The sequence below is a fragment of the Dendrobates tinctorius genome, unplaced genomic scaffold (assembly GCF_039654945.1).
Source record: "Dendrobates tinctorius isolate UK_male_01 unplaced genomic scaffold, ASM3965494v1 ptg000016l, whole genome shotgun sequence".
NCBI classification, from domain to species: domain Eukaryota; kingdom Metazoa; phylum Chordata; class Amphibia; order Anura; family Dendrobatidae; genus Dendrobates; species Dendrobates tinctorius.
Window position 1 is genome coordinate 18,912,663 of NW_027361684.1, and position 21,491 is coordinate 18,934,153.

The window sequence follows — 21,491 nt, forward strand, 5'->3', positions numbered from 1 at the left end:
ATTTTTATCATTTGATCTTGTCATTGTCAGTAGTAATATTTCTTGATGTTATTGTTCAATATCCTTATTTGACTACAGTAATGGTATTTCATACCGTCATTGCAGGAAAAGAAAAGCACATAAAAAGTCATAAACAAACCTGCTTATTTTCATGCTAAAGTTAATAACTTGAGAAAATTAATGTAAGGCGGTTTAAAAAAAAAATAAAATAAAACAAATTCAGCCTTCTTAATTTATTAAGGATCTGACAGACTTTCCGGCATGCCACCAATAACTTTTTGCTTGCAAGTTATATTGCTTACTTGGCTAATATACAGAAAGGTACCGGGCCCGAGCAGCTCGGTAACAGACAATTTCTTATATTTACATTTGTACAATTTCTACAACCAGCTCCTCCTAGCATCTCATCAGATTACTACAACCTAATACAAGATAGCAGCACACACAGCGTGTGATAGAAGTGCATGAAATATATCGCAATGGATATGTATACAAACAAGATGATGTGATGCTAAATGCAATGTTCTCAGCACCTAAAGTCGGCCTTCAATGTGGGACCCATGGGCCATTTTACAGACGCAGATTTCGGCTTATATACAGGCCTTTTACATTGATCAACCCAAACAGCATGGGGACGAATGATCATTAATGCAGTTTTTGGGACCCGATACAGGTTGCATTCTGCTGGCTACATGGGAAAATGTGCTGCAGAGAATGATTTTATTTTAGGCTGTATAGATGAATGAGCTGATCATGGCCATATTTTGGCTGGGGTTGAACAGCACACATTGAGGCATCACTCCCTTCTGCATACAGCTCAGAATGGCAGAGTGTGAATGCAGCCTGTCAAGGACCAAGAACGGGAAGCAATCATTCTCACCAACCAGTATGGCTCCTGTAATAGGGTCTCAACGGGAGTCTATCAGCACATCTTATATCTAGAAATAGTAGTACGGCTCTGTAGGCGCATTTTTCCAAAAATAAAAATGATACTTCGTTTGCAGGAATCTCATGCAAGTCAGGAGAAAAGTAGCATAAAAGCAATACGCCATTCAGGCTGGAAGTGCTTTGGGGCGAGTCTAAACAGTTGGGAAAGAATCTTTGACACGCCCCCAGTGCACTTACAGCTTGATTTGCATATGACTTTTATGCTTATGACCGACACATGGGATTTCCATAAAAAGAATAATTTTTATTAGCAGACATAACGTGAAAAACAGCAGGGACGGGTTACCTTTAAAGCGCTTATTCACCAAGATATAATTTGCGAATTGGTTAGGACCTCAGCCAATTGCTAGAACAAGGCTCCAAAATGCTCAGTGGGAATAGAGCGGTGGCTGCCTGTGCTGTTCTATTCAGTGTCTATGGGACCGCTGTAAATGGTCGAGTACCATACATAGCTGTCCCATAGACAATGAATGGAGTGGGCATGCAGCCACCGCCTCTTTCTGATGGAGCATTTTAGAGCCCTGTTCATGGGATAGGCATGGGTTCCCTCAACAATCTGCAAATTCTCACTTTTCCTCTGTATAAGTCTTCTAAAGAATCTGTCAGCAGGTTTTTGCCATGTAACCTAAGGACAGCATGAGGTAAAGATTAAAACACTGAACGAAATGATGTGTCACATGTCTGGCTGTGTGGTGCTGATCACTTACGCTGAAGAATCACCTGGTGATTAACATTGCTATGACTATCAGGCGTGCAGGTAATAGTCCAACTCCTCCCCTTTCTGTGCTGCGGTTGTCACTGTCTATAGAGCCTGGTGTGGGCGGAGTTAGCTTTATCAGCTCTGCTGCATTGCTAGATCTAAAAACTGTGTCAGAACAGCTGCACCCTGTAAACTATGGCAAGTGATACACGGTTGGATTCGGGGTTATCGTCTACATCCGGCTGCTCTCAGATGGGGTAGCAAACACCTGCTGACAGATTCCCTTTAATTTTTTAAAAGGCAATGAATGACCCTTTGAGCAATCACGAGAAAGTAATGTCCCACTGATCTGATTACTGCAGCTCCTCTCCCAGCCTCAATGCTTGGGTCATGGGAACAGCAGATAGTACCTTACAGAACATCACAAATAAATCTCCTGTATAACCTATAGTCATAAAAATATACATGAGGTCAGGCCATTCTTTAAGTTAAACATCGTGAACCTGGGCTCATATAGTTGGGAACTGCATTCCCACAATTACCTTATGTGGCTAAATCCCTGTGGAAGTGTTCTGGCCAACGGGATGTAGCAGATCTGGGAAGTGAAACTCCCCACAGCTGTACACAAGGTTCATCTGGAGTTTATAGCTTTATTTTGTCAGTGGGGAGAGGAGCAGGAGTGTGGCCATTGCCCACCGCAGCTCGTGTCCTTTCTCCATGGACAGAATGCAATCTTATTCGAGAGCGCAGCCCCAGAAAGTCTCCCAACACCTGCTCTACCCCATTACTCCAATATCTCAGGCTTAGATAATCAGCGGTGTAGGTAATAAGCATATAAATGTCAATAATATATAAATGAAGGCTTACCCAAGGGGATCCTTCACGTTACGTACCAGATTTGTGCCCATAATCTAGTTCTGAGCCCCCACACTGAGGCGTTAAGACTGTAACATGGGTGATTTATACTAGATGATGGCTACACTGGAACCAGTGCATTTTTTATTGCTGCTACAGCAGGTGCAGATGACCCAGGAGGACAGGGCGACATGGACCACACTGGCACGTGCTCCGCAGATAGACACCATCGTTGGCATTAGGCTCCAACAAGTGCTGCTGCATAGGGCATTTTAAAATATCTGAATTTTCAATGAAAAGACAGAGTTTTCCTTTAGGGAATATTCATACGATGCTTTTACATTCAGGCCAATCCACTTCAGGATTTTTAAAATAATGCTAGTAAAAGACACCTGCCATCTTTAATCTGTCTATTTTATACTCCCGATAAACTTCTTTACTTAGTTTGTGATGTTTTACGTGTAGAAGACTCTCTAAAGAGTGATCCGGTCATTTCTTTTAACCACTTCACGTCTTTGGGAACCTGAAGTGGTTAAAAGATGATCAAAAGACTGAACCTCTGCACAGCAAGTCGTTGACATAGAAATGCACATGCACAATCCTTTGAGCATTTTTAGGGACACTTTTTCAAACCAGTATCAAAGCAGACATGCCTGATAAACACATTGTTCGGACGCACCTTCGAAGTGACAAAATCCAGCCTTTGGACTGAAGCGGAGGTCCCAATCTTACCTTTGAGGCTGTGCCTGCAGAAAATCCACTTGTGTCTTCTTACAAGCTGTTCCTGCAGCCTGCCGACATATGCCTAGGTCCGAGCAGGCAGTTGCCATGCCCAGGTAACATATAGGAAACAATACACCTCCGTGTGCAGGCTGCAAAGACACGCGCATGGACCTCACAAATGGAGCGGACTTCCTACATAAAACTTTAGAGATTGAGTGGGCGCCTTAAAGGGTTGTCTACTTCTGGACAATCTTTCATTAATAGCCCTGTGTCTTCTGCTGGTCACCTAGCCACTGCAGCCAATCAGTTGCAGCTTTCAAAGTTTTATTCAAGCAGAACAGTGTTTAAGGTGGTACAGTGAAGGCTGCAGCTGATCATCAGCCACTGATTGGCTGCAGAGGTCACATGACATTGTTTGTGTCAGGTGACTGGACACAGGGCTCAGAATGGAAGAATGGTGGCATCTGTGTGCCAAGTATAGATATTTTTTAAGCTGCACCTTTGGGCTAATAATACAGGGTTTTCTAGCAGTGGACACCCCCTTTAAACTAGTAGTCCTATAGTGACTGGTTATACTTCACCCATTATCTGTAAAACAATTATTTTCAATACTTTGAGGTTTGCTACATATGATGCCTCCATCTGTCATGTACAAAGTAACTTGGCTTAACACATTACATGGTATATGATAGTGATGGAGTAACACAAGGAGAGTCATGTAAAGCACCAGGATTAGCTCCTTGGTGCTTAGTGGTCACCGGTTTTAGGCTGCGTTGCCGGGATATAAATATAGCGCTATGCACCGATTCTACACATACAGCTTTGTATATGGGAAACTCATTGGAGTGGACAATCTATACTTAACGCCTTTGCTTTAACTTACTAAATTTCTTTAAAAATTTACCCTGAAATGTGTACTCAGCTGCAGTAATTAGTGGAACAAATGCCAGAGATGTTTTTTTTTTATATGGGGGATATGTCAGAGATCATAGCACAGGGTTACTGTCCACGGTTTCATTACTGCCCCATATAGGATTAAGGCGTGAAAGGAACTGAAAAATTAGTGTGTTGGTGTTTATCAATTCCTGAGTTAGTAGAAGGCCGACGATAATGTTGCAAACTAAGGAAAAATTTCCATATTGTAGAACTGGGAAATCCGGTGAAGAGAGAAGCGGATGTCTGAACAAGTGAGATTTGGGCAGATGACAGTAGGACAATACAATAACCTAGTTCTCAGCACAAAGGAGACTGCAGCGAAACTCACAAGACGTTCCCATCCCAAAGGTAGAGCGAGTACAGATGTCTATTTAGGGTTTAAATGTCAATTTAGTGGTTGGTAGCGCCACCCTTGTGAAAAATACAAGAAACACAAGATTGTTCATAATAATAAATAGATTCAATCGCAAGTCTGAGCAACACTTGGGTCAACGTATGAACTTCATTCAATAATCTTTGACCTTTTAGATCCTCAATGGACTGACTTAGTGCTGCTCAAAAAGCCAATGAAAAAAAAAAAAAAAAAAAATGGAGTTCAGGTAATGATGATTATCCTGCGTAGACCTGTGGTTGCAGAGGAGGGGGCAGGCGGTCGTCCTCCACGTTCTCAGAATCAATAGAGGCCAGGGCCTGGCTGCTAGCTTTTATGTGCAACGGGTATTTCTCCACAATATCCTGGACTTCACGGGTCACGTCTTCCGTCCAATCAATCAAGTCCTTCTCTAACTTTTTGGCTTCTGTGACAATGCGCTCCTGTCTCTCCGACAGCTGGGAGAGTAAATCTAAATTCCTGTGCATCTGCTTCACTCCTGGACATGTGTCTACGTCCCAGATATCAGCGTCTTGTTTTTTTGGAGAAGCCTGACCAGACATGTACCTGCTGAACTCTTCCTCGCTTAGGTTTAGAGATTGGGCATCCAGCTTCTCAATGAATGCTATAGCGCAGCACTGTAGAGGAGACATAACCATTATCAGGTGTGTGCACTCCCGTATTATCAATAGAACATGGATGCTATTCTCTAGACTAGATTCAGTGGGTTGCAAAATGTGAAAGTGGGAGGCTCATGTAAAATCTGAATAAACTTACAAAAGATGATAGATCGCAACATGTATCAGACTACTCACCAGGTTAGTGAAATAATAGCCATCCTCCCCGGTCATCAGTCGGCTGGGATTACAGAATCTGGTGATGTACTGGATGTTGGACTGCAGACGTGGAGGATTTGCCTGGAGAACTATATAGATCAGTGTGGGGAGGAAGTCATCAGCAGAGGCTGGTTCATTTTTCGTGGTCCTAATCGCATTAAAGATCTGCTTACTGCAGCCTGTGATACATGCCAGCTTATCACGAGGAATCCGCTTGGAGTCCATTTCTATGATATCTATATAATAAGGGAAAAAGAGCGGAGGCCATTAATTACCAGTGTTGTATCATTACTACACTCTTGAACAGTCTAGTTGGTGTTAGACGGGTCATCCATGACTCAGACCCACTTAAAAGGATCCAGCGAGGACCAGGTAAGAAATGGAAAGGATTTTGCAGGGACCTGGTAAAGGTGAGCATCACTTATTTTTTTTAGAAAATGCTCAACTGCCACTTCTCTCCCGCTTCAACCAATGAATTAGTTAGGAGGATGAGGAGAGGGGCGCTCTTGCTCCAGAGAATATTACAACCCTTTAATCTGATTCTGACAGTTGACAATCGGCACTCCGTGTCAGGAGCGGTCCAGCACCACTCCCGACCCTTTAACCCCCCTAAATGTTGCAATCGAACTCGATCGCAGCATATCGGGAGCAGGCAGAGGGAAGTAAGCCCCTCTGCCCTTGCATCGGAGACCAACCGACGTCATCGCAGGGTCCTGATTGTTGCCATGATGACCCCAATGTCATCGACATCTGCGTCACCAGAGCTAGCAAAGTTGCTTGATCATGCTCAGGGCAGCGCTGATAGTTTGTAAAGTATAGGGATGCTCCTGGATTATCATGCTATACAGGTGATCAACCTACAAAACATGAAAATCCCAGAGTGGGACAAAGTAAAACAGTTAAAAAAACAAAACTGTAAAAGTATAAATAAAAAAATGTAAAATATATTGTACCCATGAGCATTTTTATGAAATATGTATCTAAATAAAAGTACACATATTTGGTATTGCAGCATCCGGAACGACCTGACCTATAGAACTGTCCTGCTAGTTAACCCCTTTAGTGAACACCATAAAAAAAAGGAAAAAAAACAAGACAAAAAAAAAAACCAATGCTTTATCATCATGCTTCAGAACAAAAAGTGGAATAAAACTCGATCAAAAAGATGAATATAAATAAACACGGTCCTGCTGAAAACATCATCTTGTCCCGCAAAAAACGAGCCATCATATAGCTTCATCACCGGAAAGATATATGAAAAAAAAAAAAAAAAAGTTAGAGCTCTCAGATTAAGGCGATGCAAAAATAATTTTTTCTATAAAATAGTTTTAATGTATAAAAGCACCAAAACACAAAAAAATGATATAAATGAGGTATCACTGTAATCGTACTGACTCGAAGAATAAAACTGCCTTATCAATTTCACCACACACAGAACCGCATAAAAAAAAATCCAGAATTGCTGGTTTTTGGTAATTTTGATAATCGCTTTTAACCCCTTCACCCCTAAGGGTGGTTTGCACGTTCATGACCGGGCCAATTTTTACAATTCTGACCACTGTACCTTTATGAGGTAATAGCTCTGAAACGCTTCTATGGATCCCGGTGATTCTGACATTGTTTTCTCGTGACATATTGTACTTCATGTTAGTGGTAAAATTTCATTCAAATAACTTGCATTTGTGAAAAAAATGGAAATTTGGCAAAAATATTGAAAATTTTGCAATTTTCCAACTTTGAATTTTTATGCCCTTAAATCACAGAGATACGGCACACAAAAAACTTGATAACTAACATTTCCCACATGTTTTCTTTACATCAGCCCAATTTTGGAACCAAAATTTTTTTTTGTTAGGAAGTTATAAGGGGTAAAAGTTGGCCAGCGATTTCTCATTTTTACAACACCATTTTATTTTTAGGACCACATCACATTTGAAGCCACTTTGAGGGGTCTATATGATAGAAAATACCCAAAAGTGACACCATTCTAAAAACTGCACCCCTTAAGGTGCTCAAAACCACATTCAAGAAGTTTATTAACCCTTTAGGTGCGTCACAGGAATTTTTTTGAATATTTAAAAAAAAAAAAAAATGAACATCTAACTTTTTTTCACAAAAAAAATACTTCCGGTCCAATTTTTTTTATTTTACCAAGGGTAACAGGAGAAATTGGACTGCAAAAGTTATTGTGCAATTTGTCCTGAGTACGCTGATACCTGATTTGTGGGGGGAAACGACTGTTTCGGCGCATGGCAAAGCTCAGAATGGAAGGAGCGCCGTTTGACTTTTTCAATGCAAAATTGGCTGGAATTCTGATCGGACGCCATGTCACGTTTGGAGAGTCCCTGATGTACCTAAACAGTGGAAACCCCCTACAAGTGACCCCATTTTGGAAACTAGACCCCCAAGGGAACTTATCTAGATATGTGGTGAGAACTTTGAACCCACAAGGGCTTTACAGAAGTTTATAACGTACAGCGGTACAATTAAAAAATCATATTTTTTCCACAAAAATGATCTTTTCACCCCAATTTTTATTTTCCCAAGGGTAACAGGACCCTAAAAGTTATTGTGCAATTTTTCCTGAGTATGCTGATACCCCACATGTGGGGGTAAACCACTATTTGGGCGCATGGCAGAGCTCGGAAGGGAAGCAGCGCCATTTGACGTTTTTGGCTGGAATTGAGATCGGACATCATGTCGCGATTGGAAAACCCCTGATATACCAAAACAGTGGAAACCCCCCACAAATGACACCATTTTGGAAACTAGACCCCCTAAGGAACTTATCTAGATGTGTGGTGAGAACTTTGAACCCCCAAGGGCTTCACAGAAGTTTATAACATAAAGCCGTACAATTAAAAAATCATTTTTTCCACAAAAATGATCTTTTCACCCCAATTTTTATTTTCCCAAGGGTAACAGGACCCTAAAAGTTATTGTGCAATTTGTCCTGAGTATGCTGATACCCCACATGTGGGGGTAAACCACTATTTGGGCGCATGGCAGAGCTCGGAAGGGAAGCAGCGCCATTTGACGTTTTTGGCTGGAATTGAGATCGGACACCATGTCGCGATTGGAAAACCCCTGATGTACCTAAACAGTGGAAACCCCCCACAAATGACACCATTTTGTAAACTAGACCCCCAAGGAACTTATCTAGATGTGTGGTGAGCACTTTGAACCCCCCAGTGCTTCACAGAAGTTTATAACGCCCGGGCGTGAAAATAAAAAATTTGTATTTTTTCCACAAACATGATCTTTTAGCCACCATTTTTTTTATTTTCCCAAGGGTAACAGGAGAAATTGAACCCCAAAAGTTGTTGTCCAATTTGTCCTGAGTAAGCTGACACCCCATATGTGGGAGAAAACTACTGTATGGACACACGTCAGGGCTCGGAAGGGAAGTAGTGACGTTTTGGAATGCAGACATTAATGGAATGGTCTGCGGGTGTCATGTTGCCTTTGGAGAGCCCCTAATGTACCTAAACAGTGGAAACCCCCAACAAATGACCCCATTTTGAAAACTAGACCCCCTAAGGAACTTATCTAGATGTGTGGTGAGCACTTTGAACCCCCCAGTGCTTCACAGAAGTTTATAACGCCCGGGCGTGAAAATAAAAAAAATTCGTATTTCTTCCACAAACATGATCTTTTAGTCACCATTTTTTTTATTTTCCCAAGGGTAACAGGAGAAATTGAACCCCAAAAGTTGTTGTCCAATTTGTCCTGAGTAAGCTGACACCCCATATGTGGGAGAAAACTACTGTATGGACACACGTCAGGGCTCGGAAGGGAAGTAGGGACGTTTTGGAATGCAGACATTAATGGAATGGTCTGCGGGTGTCATGTGCGTTTGGAGAGCCCCTGATGTACCTAAACTATTGAAACTCCCAACAAGTGACCCCATTTTGGACACTAGACCCCCCACGGAACTTATCTAGATGTGTGGTGAGCACTTTGAGTTTATAACGCTCGGACGTGAAAATAAAAAAATCATTTTTTTCCACAAAAATGATATTTTTGCCCCAATTTTTTATTTTCCTAAGGGTAACAGGAGAAATTGGACCCCAAAAATTGTTTTGCAATTTGTCCTGAGTAGGCTGATACCCTACATGTGGGGGTAAAACACTGTTTGGGCGCATGGCAGAGCTTGGAAGGGAAGGAGCACCATATGACTTTTTCAACTCAGAATTGGCTGGAATTGAGATCAGACGCAATGTTGCATTTGGAGAGCCCCTGATGTGCCCAAACAGTGGAAACCCCCCAATTCTAACTCCAACCCGAACCCCAACACACCCCTAACCCTAATCTCAGCCCTAACCCTAGCCCTAACCCTAATGGAAAAATGGAAATAAATACATTTTTTTAATTTTATTATTTTTCCCTAACTAAGGGGGTGATAACGGGGGGTTTGATTTACTATTTATGGCGGTTTTTATTTTTGGCAGCTGTCGCACGCTAAAAGACGCTTTTTATTGTAAAAATAGTTTTTGCATCACCACATATTGAGAGCTATAATTTTTCCGTATTTTGACCCACCGAGTCATATGAGGTTTTATTTTTTGCGGGACGAGTTGACGTTTTTATTGGTACCATTTTCGGGCACGTGACATTTTTTGATCGCTTTTTATTTCGATTTTTGGGACGCAGAATGAACAAAAACCAGCGTTTCATGAATTTCTTTTGGGGGAGTGCGTTTACACCGTTCCGCGTGCGGTAAAATTGATAAAGCGGTTTTATTCTTCGGGTCAGTACGGTTACAGCGATACCTCATTTAGGTCGTTTTTTTATGTTTTGTCGGTTTTATGCAATGAAAACTATTTTATATAAAAAATAATTATTTTTGCATCGCTTTATTCTGCGAGCTATAACTTTATTTTTTCGCTGATGATGCTGTGTGGCGGCGCGTTTTTTGCGGGACAAGATGACGTTTTCAGCAGTACCATGGATATTTATATGCGTCTTTTTGATCGCGCGTTATTACACTTTTTGTTTGGCGGTATGATAATAAATCATTTTTTGCTTCGTTTTTTATTTTTATTTTTTAAGGGGTTCGCTAAAGGGGTTAACTAATGGGACAGTTTTATAGGGCGGGTCGTTACGGACGCGGCGATAACTAATATGTGTACTTTTATTGTTTTGGGTTTTTTTATTTTCAAAAAATGAATTTATTGGGGAATATTTTTTTTTTTTTTTACTAATTTATTTGGCGATTTTTTTAAAATTATTTTTACACTTTTTTTTTTATTTTTTTTTTACTTTATTACATAGTCCCAGGTGGGACATCACTGTCCTGTGACAGATCGCTGATCTGTCACATCACTGTGACAGATCAGCATTGACGAAGACTTCCTCTTGCCTGCGCTTTGCAGGCACTGAGGAAGCCAGCTTCCTCCAGGCCCCCGAAGGCCCCCGTCGCCATCTTGGATTCGGGGGCCTGGAGGAAAGGAGCCCCCCGCAGCAGCGCTGCACATTGCGCTGCCGTGGGGGGCTCAGGGAAGCACGGAGGGAGCCCCCTCCCTGCCGATGCTTCCCTTTAAATCCCGGTACACCGCGATCATGTTTGATCGCGGTGTGCAAGGGGTTAACGTGTCGGGGGCGGTCCGTGACCGCCCCTGACACATAGTGCCGGGTGTCAGCTGTGATAATCAGCTGACACCCGGCCGCTATCAGCGGCGCTCACCACGTGGGCGCCGCTGATCGCGGTAGACGTACTATCCCATCCATGGGTATAGGGTCCCGGGTCCCATGGACGGGATAGTACGTCGGATGTCAGGAAGGGGTTAATCACGAGGAACTGCGTTTAAAAAAAAAAAAAATTTAAACCAACTCTTCACCTGCTGTTAAGTTGTTCGTTCTGACCCTCAAAGATCGCAGTAAGGCTCAGCGCACATTTATTCTGCGCTTACTTCGGGGTTTCCATGTAAATCTCTGAAACACGCGATTCAGACAGAACCCCAGGTGGAAGATTCCCTATGATGAGGCAGATGGAGGCACTGTGGACATCGTCTGACCTGTGATCATGCAATGTCCGTCTTTTTAAAATTGTATAGAAATGCCATTGGCCACAGTTTTGTGCACTTCTAAAAGGGACAACGTTGAACAGAGGCGAGACGGAGTCCAGACTAAATCTGCTGCCTCATTATAGTGAATGGATCCCTTGGAGGTTTCATCTGATTCACTTCACTCACAGATTTAGATGGAAACCTCAAAGTAAGTGCTCAGCGTAGCGCGCCGGATAACTGTGATCCCAAACGTTATGCAAAATGTTTCCAATAAAAGCTTCAACTCAATCCACAAAAAAAGCAAGTCCCCACTCAGGTCCTTCATCTGATATAGGAGTGCAGAGCACTGAAAATTTATTCCCTTTAGTAATAAAATATTGGCACGGTCATTAATGTGCAAACCATCTTGGGGGGGGTAAAGAGGGTCTCCCAGAGTGAAATATTTAGCGCCCAATTCAAACCTGGCATAGCGCACGCTCACACTAGGACAGAGTACAAAGCATCAAATTCATTAAGCGACGCAGACACAAACAAACTTGGGATGGGACTGTCAGCACAGAATGAAGAATGAGGTCCTAGCACTTGTGTGTTGAATGAATGTTTAATTCAATTCATGGAAATCCAATTAGAGACATTTCATCCCATCCCAGGCTTTTATCATAGATCATCAAAAGATAATTGATAAGAGCCTGGGATGGGCTGAGACATCTCTAATTGGATTTCCATGAATTGACTTAAACATCATTCATTCAACACGTGAGTTCCGGGACCTCTTTCTTATTTTGTACTCCTCTCCACGATTCTACGGATTGCCGACACACTATCTTCTAGTTCATTGTCAGCACAGCATGACTGTTCAAACCAAGTACAGGCATTTGGTGCACCCTTGGCATGGCCAAACATTTAAGTGCACATTCACACCTGCTTGTTTTCCAGCTATATCCAGCCCTTCTTCTTTGGTTGACAGCTCTACCTTTAGAAAAGTAGCTTTTGATGGAAAAAAAAAAGTAGGTGAGAAGGTGCACTGAACTGTTTGGCCATGCCGAGGGAGCACCAAGTGTGTCTGCTTAGTTTGAACAGTCTTTCTGTGCAGTCTTCTTTTACAGAATCAAGGTACTATGTACTTTAATTCAGGAGCGTTTACAGAGATTCTAATTTTTCTTTGTCAATGATTGTGATGATGTTATTCTAGTGCCAGGAGAAAGGTCATAAGTCAGGAACAGGGAAATCCTTGGTATTGTACTTTTTAACCTCCTGTGAAACCAGCACAGTGCATCGCCCTGACACCGCTTCAGGAGGCAAGAATCCATGCAATGCTGGAAAAGGGACAGAGGAGACACATGCGAGTATGTACCCATGACATTGAACCCCCCCCCTTGTCAGGTCACATTATCTCCTTTAATCAACTGATTAACTTTTATACATTATTTAATATCAATTAGTCCATGTGCTGCTTATAAAGAAAAAAAAAAAAGTTACCTGGGGCCCCACCACCTGCTCAGCCAGGGTCGGTCCGACTTCTGAAACCTCTGGCAATCAGCTGTTCTCACAGAAGTACATTTTGGCCAGCAATAAAGGTCATCAAATATGCAGAATTGCATGGCCATCATTCAAATGTATGGCTAGCAATGCGACTCATGGACAGACTGTGTCAGCAAAAGTGGGAGCCGCTGATGCTCCACAGATCTTCGTTCTGGCTCGTGGACAAGAGGGACCTCGACCTCTACTACACCCAAACCATATGCAATATGAAACAAATATTTAAGGAGATACAAACCTGTTATTGCCTTTACCACCATATCTGAGACTTCTGGTATGTCCTCATTTACGGGAACACAGAGCATTTGTGGAGTTACCCAATGTAGAGCCCTAAGAAACAAACAGATGAGAAACACACAGGTGAACACATATAATATGTAATAATATAATATATACAGTTGTGCTCAAAAGTTTATATACCCTAACAGAATTTTTTCTTTCTTATATGAATGATAACACCAAAACTTTCTCTCCACTCATGGTTAGTGGTTGGGTGAAGCCATTTATTGTCAAACTACTGTGTTTTCTCTTTTGAAATCATGTCAACCCAAAACATCCAAATGACCCTGATCAAAAGTTCACATACCCTGGTGATTTTGCCCTGATAACATGCACAGAAGTTGACACAAATGGGTTTGACTGGCTACTAAAGGTAACTGTGACCTGTTTGCTTGTAATCAGTGTGTGTGTATAAAAGCTGAGTGAGTTTCTGGGATCCAGACAGACTCTTACATCTTTCATCCAGCCACTGACGTCTCTGGATTGTGAGTCATGGGGAAAGCAAAAGAATTGACAAGGGAACTACGGGAAAAGGTAGTTGAACTGTATAAAACAGGAAAGGGATACAAAAAGATATCCAAGGAATTGATAATGCCAGTCAGCTGCATTCAAACTAATTAACAAATGGAAAATCAGAGGCTCTGTAAAACCACGGTCAGGTAGACCAACAAAGATGTCGTCCACAACTGCCAGGAAAATTGTTCGGGATGCAAAGAAAAACCCACAAATAACATCAACAGAAATACTGGACTCTATGAAAACTAGCGGTGTGGCTGTTTCAAGATGCACAAAAAGGAGGCACTTGAAGAAAAATGGGCTGCATGGTTGAGTCACCAGAAGAAAGCCATTACTGCGCAAATGCCACAAAGTATCACACCTACAATACGCAAAACAGCACAAAGACAAGCCTCAACACTTCTGGAACAAGGTAATTTGGAATGATGAGACCAAAATTGAACTTTTTGGACAACCATAAACGTTAAATTTGGAGAGAGGTAAACAAGGCCTATGATGAAAGGAACACCATTCCTACTGTAAAGCACGGAGGTGGATCGCTGATGTTTAGGGGATGTGTGAGCTACAAAGGCACAGGAAACTTGGTCAAAGTTGAAGGAAAGATGAATGCAGCACGTTATCAGTAAATACTGGAGGTAAATTTGAACTCATCAGCCTGGAAGCTGCGCATGGGATGTACTTGGACGTTCAAACATGACAGCCATCCAAAACACAAGGCTAAGTCGACCTGTCATTGGCTACAGCAGAACAAAGTGAAGGTTCTGGAATGGCCATCTCAGTCTCCTGACCTCAATATCATTGAGCCACTCTGGGGAGATCTCAAGCACGCAGTTCATGCTAGACAGTCCAGGAATTTATAGTAACTGGAGGATTTTTGCCAATAAAAGTGGGCAGTTTTACCATTTGAGAGAATAAAGAACCTCATCCACAACTACCACAAAAGACTCGAAGCTGTCATTGAAGTTACAGGGGGAGATACACGTTGTTCAGAAATGGGGCAAGTAAACTTTGATCAGGGTCATTTGGATGTTTCGGGTTGTCATTATGATTTAAAAAAAAAGAAAACACAGCAGATTGACAATAAATGGCTTCACCCAACCACGAGTGGAGAAAGTTTTGGTGTTATCATTCATAGTCTCTGAAAAAAGGCCAAGAAAGCAAAAATTCTGCTGGGGTGTGTAAACTTTTGAGCACAACTGTATTTCTGGCCTCAGGTATTTTATAAGTGCAGAAAATAACCTTACCTGATTCTTTTCTGCACAGTTAGGTCTTTCTTCTCATCATCCGTGGTTTCTGGACAAAACACATGCTTATACAGACGTGTCATGATGAACTTCTCAATCTGATCCATTGCTTCCTCCACTTTATTCGGTGGCACTAAGTTTTAGAAGACAACAGGGCAGTGTCACAAATTTATAGTAATACTGCATTTAGAAGGAAAGCTACATAGAAAACTAGCTATTTATAGCCAAGAAATGCATCCCTTTAAAGAAAGACCAGCCCTATTTAAACTACAAAAAAGAAAAAAAAAAAAAATATCAGACTTTGTTGCATTCCAGGAGCCATAACATTCTCATGTTTCGTCAGTGTAGTTGTGAGGTGGTTTCTTTTTTTCTTCAGGGCGAGTTTTATTTTTCAATTGCACCTTTTTGGATTCCATATATCTTATACTTAACATTTATTAACTTTTTCTAGGGATGAGTGTGTAGAAAGCAGCAAATTTTAGTAAGGCTTATTTTTGCAGGGTGAATTGAAGTTTTTGATGGTTCATTTTGGGGCACACAGGACTACTGGACTATTCTGATTGGTCAGTACCATTAAGGTGATACTACATTTATATATTCATCTTTATGTTTTACTTATCTTGCACAATAAAGCGCCCAATACATTTTGCAACATTTAAAGCCCCTCCAACATCATTTTTCTGCCCTTGGGAGTTATTTAAAAACTTGTTGTTTTTCCAGTTTGAGCTGTAGTTTGTGATATTTTTGGGTATATAGAATTTTCGGATAGCTTTTGATTTCATTTTGAGAGATGGGACAAGCAAACACACCAATTCTGTTTTTTTATTTATTTTTTTAACCCCTTTCTAACATCAGACGTAATAATCCATCCATGTGACCTAGGTCTATTTGACCAGGGACGGATTATTACGTCTGAGCGATCGCACACGAGTGGTGTGCGGGCGATCGTTGCCGGGTGTCAGCTGATTCTGACAGCTGACACTTGGCACTAAGTCCTCTGCTTTTGGATCGGAGACCCCTTGGCATGACACGGGTCCCGATCGTTGCCATGGGTCACTAGAGCTAAGAAACGATGATCATACGCAATGCATGATCAGCAACTTTATTCATCAGTGCAGAGCTGACAGTTTCTATAGCATGGAGATGCTGCTGCAACCCCATACTATACAAGCGATCAGCCTGCAAAAAATGATAATAGCTCCATGGTGGGACAAAGTAAATAACTTTAAAAAAAAAAAAAAAAAAAGTATAATTTTTTTTAAATTGTAAAAGAAAAAAATCAAAAATTATTTTAAAAAAATATCAAAAGATATTGTATCTATAAATATTTGAAAAAAAAAAGTACACATTTAGTATCACCACGTCCGCAACGACCCAATCTATAAAACTGTCCCACTAGTTATCCCTTTAGTGATCATAAAACAAAAAAAAAAAACAAAAAAACAACAAGGCAACAATGCTTTATCATCATACCGCCGAACAAAAAGTGGAATAAAACACGCTACCGCTGAAAAAGTCATCTTGCCCCACAAAAAACAAGCTGCCATACTGCTCCATCACCGGGAAAAAAAAAAAAAAAAAAAAAAAAGTTATAGCTCTCAGAATAAAGCTATGCAAAAATAATTGTTTTGTCCATAAAATAGTTTTTATTGTGTTAAAGCGCCAAAACTTAAAAAAATTAATATATATAAATTAGGTATCGCTGCAATCGCACTGACCCAAAGAATAAAACTGCCTTATCAATTTTACCACACACGGAACAGCAAAAAAAACCAAAAAAATAAACCATTCCTGAATTGCTGGTTTTTGTTCGTTGTGCCTGCCAAAAATCGCAATAGAAAGCGATCAAAAAAGGTCATGTGTCCAAAAAGGGTACCAATAAAAATGTCAACCCGTACAGCAAAAACCAAGTCCCCACATGACTCTGTGGGCTAAAATATGGAAAAATTATAGCTCTCAAAATATGGCGACGTAAAAACAATTTTTTTTTTGCAATAAAAGGAGTCTTCGTGTGTGACAGCAGCCAAACATAAAAACCAAATATAAATCTGGTATCGCTGTAATCGCACCGACCCGAAGAATAAAGTCACCTAATCACTTATACCGCAAGAGGAACAGCGTAAAAAATAAAACCAATTCTTCACCTGCTGTTGATTTTTTCATTCTGCATCCCAAAGATTGCAGTACGGCTTGACGCACATTATCCTGCACTCTGCGCTGAGCGCTTACACCGGGGTTTCCCTGTAAATCTCTGAAACACGCGATTCAGATGGAACCTCTGGCAGAAGATTCCCTATAAGTGAGGCAGATGGAGGCACTGTGGACATCGTCTGACCTGTGATCCGGAAGTGTCCGTCTTTTTAGGATTGCATAAAAGTGCCGTTGGCCACAGTTTTGTGCACTTCTGAAAAGGACACTGCTGAATAGAGGCCAGACGGAGTCCAGAGTAACTCTGCTACCTAATTAAAGTGAATGGATCCCTCAGGGGTTTTTTCTGAATCCCGTCACTCAGATTTAGATGGAAACCCCAAAGTAAGCTGTCAGCGTAGAGCGACGAATAACTGTGATCCAAAACGTTATGTAAAATGTTCCCAATAAAATCTTCAACTCAATCCACAAAAAAAGGCTCAGGTCTGTTATCTGTTAACGGAAATATAGGGGGCTTCCACTTTACTTGTAGCATAAAGGCTCTGGAAAAGCGAATTGGCTCCAAAAGAAATTCAGCATATTCTCCGCTCTCAAATCCAAATGTCCCCCTCCCGTATGAGCCCCACAGTGTACCTAAACCACATATAGCGTCCATATGTTTGGTACTTCTGAGCCCGCCTAACTTACAGGTGCATATCTCCAGAAGCGCGGACTGGGCATAACGCAATGGTCACTACAGCGTACTAGTCACTTGGCAAACATTCATTGCTGCTTGTTTCTGGAAAATACCCATGGAGTCAAAATCGTCACTACACCTGTAGATAAATTCCCCAAGGGGTATAGTATCCAAAATGGGGTTTCTTGAGGGGGATTTTGCTCTTCTAGCAATTAGGTGCTCTGCATATGGAGTCTGCAAACTGTTCTAGGAAAATCTGCACTCCAGGAGCTAAATAGCACTCCATTCCTCCCGAGTCTCTCTGTATGGCTATGCAGTACTGTAAAGTCACATATGGGGTACTGCCACATTCAGTAGAAACTGTGGGAAAAATTTTGGTGCCATTTTTACCGACTTCTTGTGAGAAAATGTAAAATCTGGGGCTAAAACATTTTGGTGGTAAAAATGTAGTTTTTTTTTTCTTCACTGCCCAATGGTATAAATTTGTGTGACACATCCATTATGTCAATATGATCACTGCACTCCTAGATGAATTCTTTGAGAGGTATAATTTGTAAAATGGGGTCACTTATGGGGGGTTCTGCTGTTCTGACACCTCATGGGCTCTCCCAGTGGGTTATGGCACATGCAAACCTTATCTCCTTGCCTTTTGAGCTTTGCACTGTGCCTGAAAAATATTTCCCGATTACATGTAGACTATTGGCGCACTCAGGAAAAAACAGACCTCAGTTTGCTGCAAACAAAAAATCCTATTAGCCCTTAGAAAAATTAAGAACTTGGGGCCAAAACATTTTAGTGGTAAAAATGTAATTGATTCTTTCTTCACCGCTCAGTGGTATAAAATTCTATGAGGCACATGAGGTGTCAATATGATCACTGCACCACTAGATGAATTCACTGGGGAGTCTAGTTTGTAAAATAAGTTGACATAAAGGGGGTTTCTGTTGTTCTGGCATCTCAGGGGCTCTGCCATTGTGACATGGCACCCTCAAACCACTCCAGTCACTTGTGGGAAGGGGTTTCCACTGTTTAGGCACATCAGGGGCTCTTTAAATGGGATAGGACGTCAGTTTATGATTCCAGGAAACTTTACATTCAAAAAGTCAAGTGGCGCTCCTTCCCTTAAGAGCCCTGCCGTGCGCCCAAACAGTAGTTTTACCCCTTATATGGGGTATCGGCTTACTCAGGAGAAAATGCACCACAAATTGTATAGCGCAATTTCTCCAGTTACCCTGAAAATGTAATATCTTGTGCTTAAAACATATTTGGGGGTAAAATTTGAATTTTTTTATTTTCATGACAACGTTATAAACTTCTGTGAAGCACCTGAGGGTTCAATATCCTCACCACACATCTAGATCAGTTCCCTGAGGGGTCTAGTTTCCAAAATGGAAGCTTGTGGGGGATTTTTATTGTTGTGGCACATCAGGGGCTCTCCAAACGCGACATGGCGCCCGCCAATTGTTCCAGCAAATTTTGCATTCAAAAACTCAAATGGGGCTTCGTCCCTTCCGAGCTCTGCTGTGCGCCCAAACAGTTATTTTCTCCCTCATATTCCCTTATATTGGGCTATCGGCCTGCTCAGAAGAAATTACACAACAAATTTTGGGGTCCATTTTTTCCTGTTACTTTTGTCAAAATAAAGAAATTTTGATCTGAAGTCAATTTTTTGTGAAAAAAGTTAAGTTTATTTATTTTTTTTAAAAATTCCTACAAAGCACCTATAGGGTTAATAAACATCTTGAATGAGGTTTTGAGCACCTTGAGGGGTGCAGTTTTTAGAAAGGTGTCACTTTTGGGTATCTTCTATCATATAGACCCCTCAAAGTGACTTCAAATGTGAGGTGGTCACTAAAAAAATGGTTTTGTAAGTTTTGCTGTAGTTTATTCAGTGTTATTGACAGTGTATTATTTTCACTACAATTCGTTTAACATTCTAATTCTTCTTCCTCTCACCCCACAAATCCCCTTACCACTACCCCCTTTTTTTTCTCTTTAACCCCTTTACCCCCCTCAAGGGTGGTTTGCACGTTAATGACCGGGCCAATTTTTACAATTCTGACCACTGTCCCTTTATGAGGTAACAACTCTGGAACGCTTCCATGGATCCTGGTGACGTGACATATTGTACTTCATGATAGTGGTAAAATTTCATTGATATAACTTGCGTTTATTTGTGAAAAAAAATGGAAATTTGGTGAAAATTTTGAAAAATTTCGCAATTTTCCAACTTTGAATTTTTATGCCCTTAAATCACAGAGATATGGCACACAAAAAACTGAGTAAGTAACATTTCCCACATGTTTACTTTACATCAGCACAATTTTGGACCAACATTTTTTGTTATTTTGTTAGGAAGTTATAAGGGTTAAAAGTTGACCAGCGATTTCTCATTTTTACAATACCATTTTTTTTTTATTTTTTTTTATTTTTTTTTAGGGACCACATCACATTTGAAGTCACTTTGAGGGGTCTAGATGATAGAAAATACCCAAAAGTGACTCCATTCTAAAAACTGCACCCCTCAAGGTGCTCAAAACCATATTCAAGAAGTCTATTAACCCTTCAGGTGCCTCACAGGAATTTTTTGAATGTTTAAAAAAAAAATGAACATTTAACTTTTCACAAAAAAATTACTTCAGGTCCAATTTTTTTTTTTTATTTTACCAAGGGTAACAGGAGAAATTGGACTGGAAAATTTATTTTGCAATTTGTCCTGAGTATGCTGGTACCTGATATGTGGGGGGGAAACCACTGTTTCGGCGCATGGCAGAGCTCGGAAGGGAATGTGCGTCGTTTGACTTTTTCAACGCAAAATTGGCTGGAATGCAGATCGGACGCCGTCATGTTTCGAGAGTCCCTGATGTACCTAAACAGTGGAAACCCCCCCACAAGTGACCCCATTTTGGAAACTAGACCCCCCCCCCCCCCCAAGGAACACCAAAGGCTTCACAGAAGTTTATAATATATAGCCGTACAATTAAAAAATCATATTTTTTCCACAAAAATGATCTTTTCACCCCCCAATTTTTATTTTCCCAACAGGAGGACCCCAAAAGTTATTGTACAATTTGTCCTGAGTAAGCTGATACCCCATATGTGGGGGTAAACTACTATTGGGGCGCATGGCAGAGCTCGGAAGGGAAGCAGCGCCATTTGACTTTTTTGGGTGGAATTGAGATCGGATGCCATGTCGCGTTTGGAGAGACCCTGATGTGCTTAAACAGTGGAAACCCCCCACAAGTGACACCATTTTTTAAACTAAACCCCACAAGGAACTTATCTAGATGTGTCGTGAGCACTTTGAACCCCCAAGTGCTTCACAGAAGTTTATAACGCCCGGGCGTGAAAATAAAAAAAATCATATTGTTTCCACAAACATGATCTTTTAGTCCCCAATTTTTTTATTTTTCCAAGGGTAACAGGAGAAATTGGACCCCAAAAGTTGTTGTCCAATTTGTCCTGAGCACGCTGATACCCCAATATGTGAGAGAAAACTACTGTATGGGTACACGTCGGGGCTCAGAAGGGAAGTAGTGACGTTTTGGAATGCAGACTTTGATGGAATGGTCTGCGGGTGTCATGTCACATTTGGAGAGCCCCTGATGTGCCTAAACTGTGGAAACCCCCCACAAGTACCCATTTTGGAAACTAGACCCCCCCAGGGAACTTATCTAGATGTGTGGTGAGCACTTTGAACCACCAAGTGCTTC

At 41.2% G+C, this 21,491-nt stretch overlaps 1 protein-coding gene across 1 annotated transcript in view; it reads right to left on the minus strand.

Moving 5' to 3' along the window:
• Positions 1-218: 218 nt before the first annotated feature.
• RABGEF1 (RAB guanine nucleotide exchange factor 1) overlaps positions 219-21,491 on the minus strand; it is a 60,991-nt gene continuing 39,718 nt past the window's right edge. The window contains exons 6-9 of the mRNA XM_073565544.1: positions 14,955-15,087; positions 13,154-13,245; positions 5,348-5,604; positions 219-5,170 (exon numbers count right to left, since the gene is read on the minus strand). Of these exons, the coding sequence (XP_073421645.1) occupies positions 4,772-5,170; positions 5,348-5,604; positions 13,154-13,245; positions 14,955-15,087 (881 nt within the window). The 3' untranslated portion in view covers positions 219-4,771. The remainder of the gene's footprint in view (positions 5,171-5,347; positions 5,605-13,153; positions 13,246-14,954; positions 15,088-21,491) is intronic.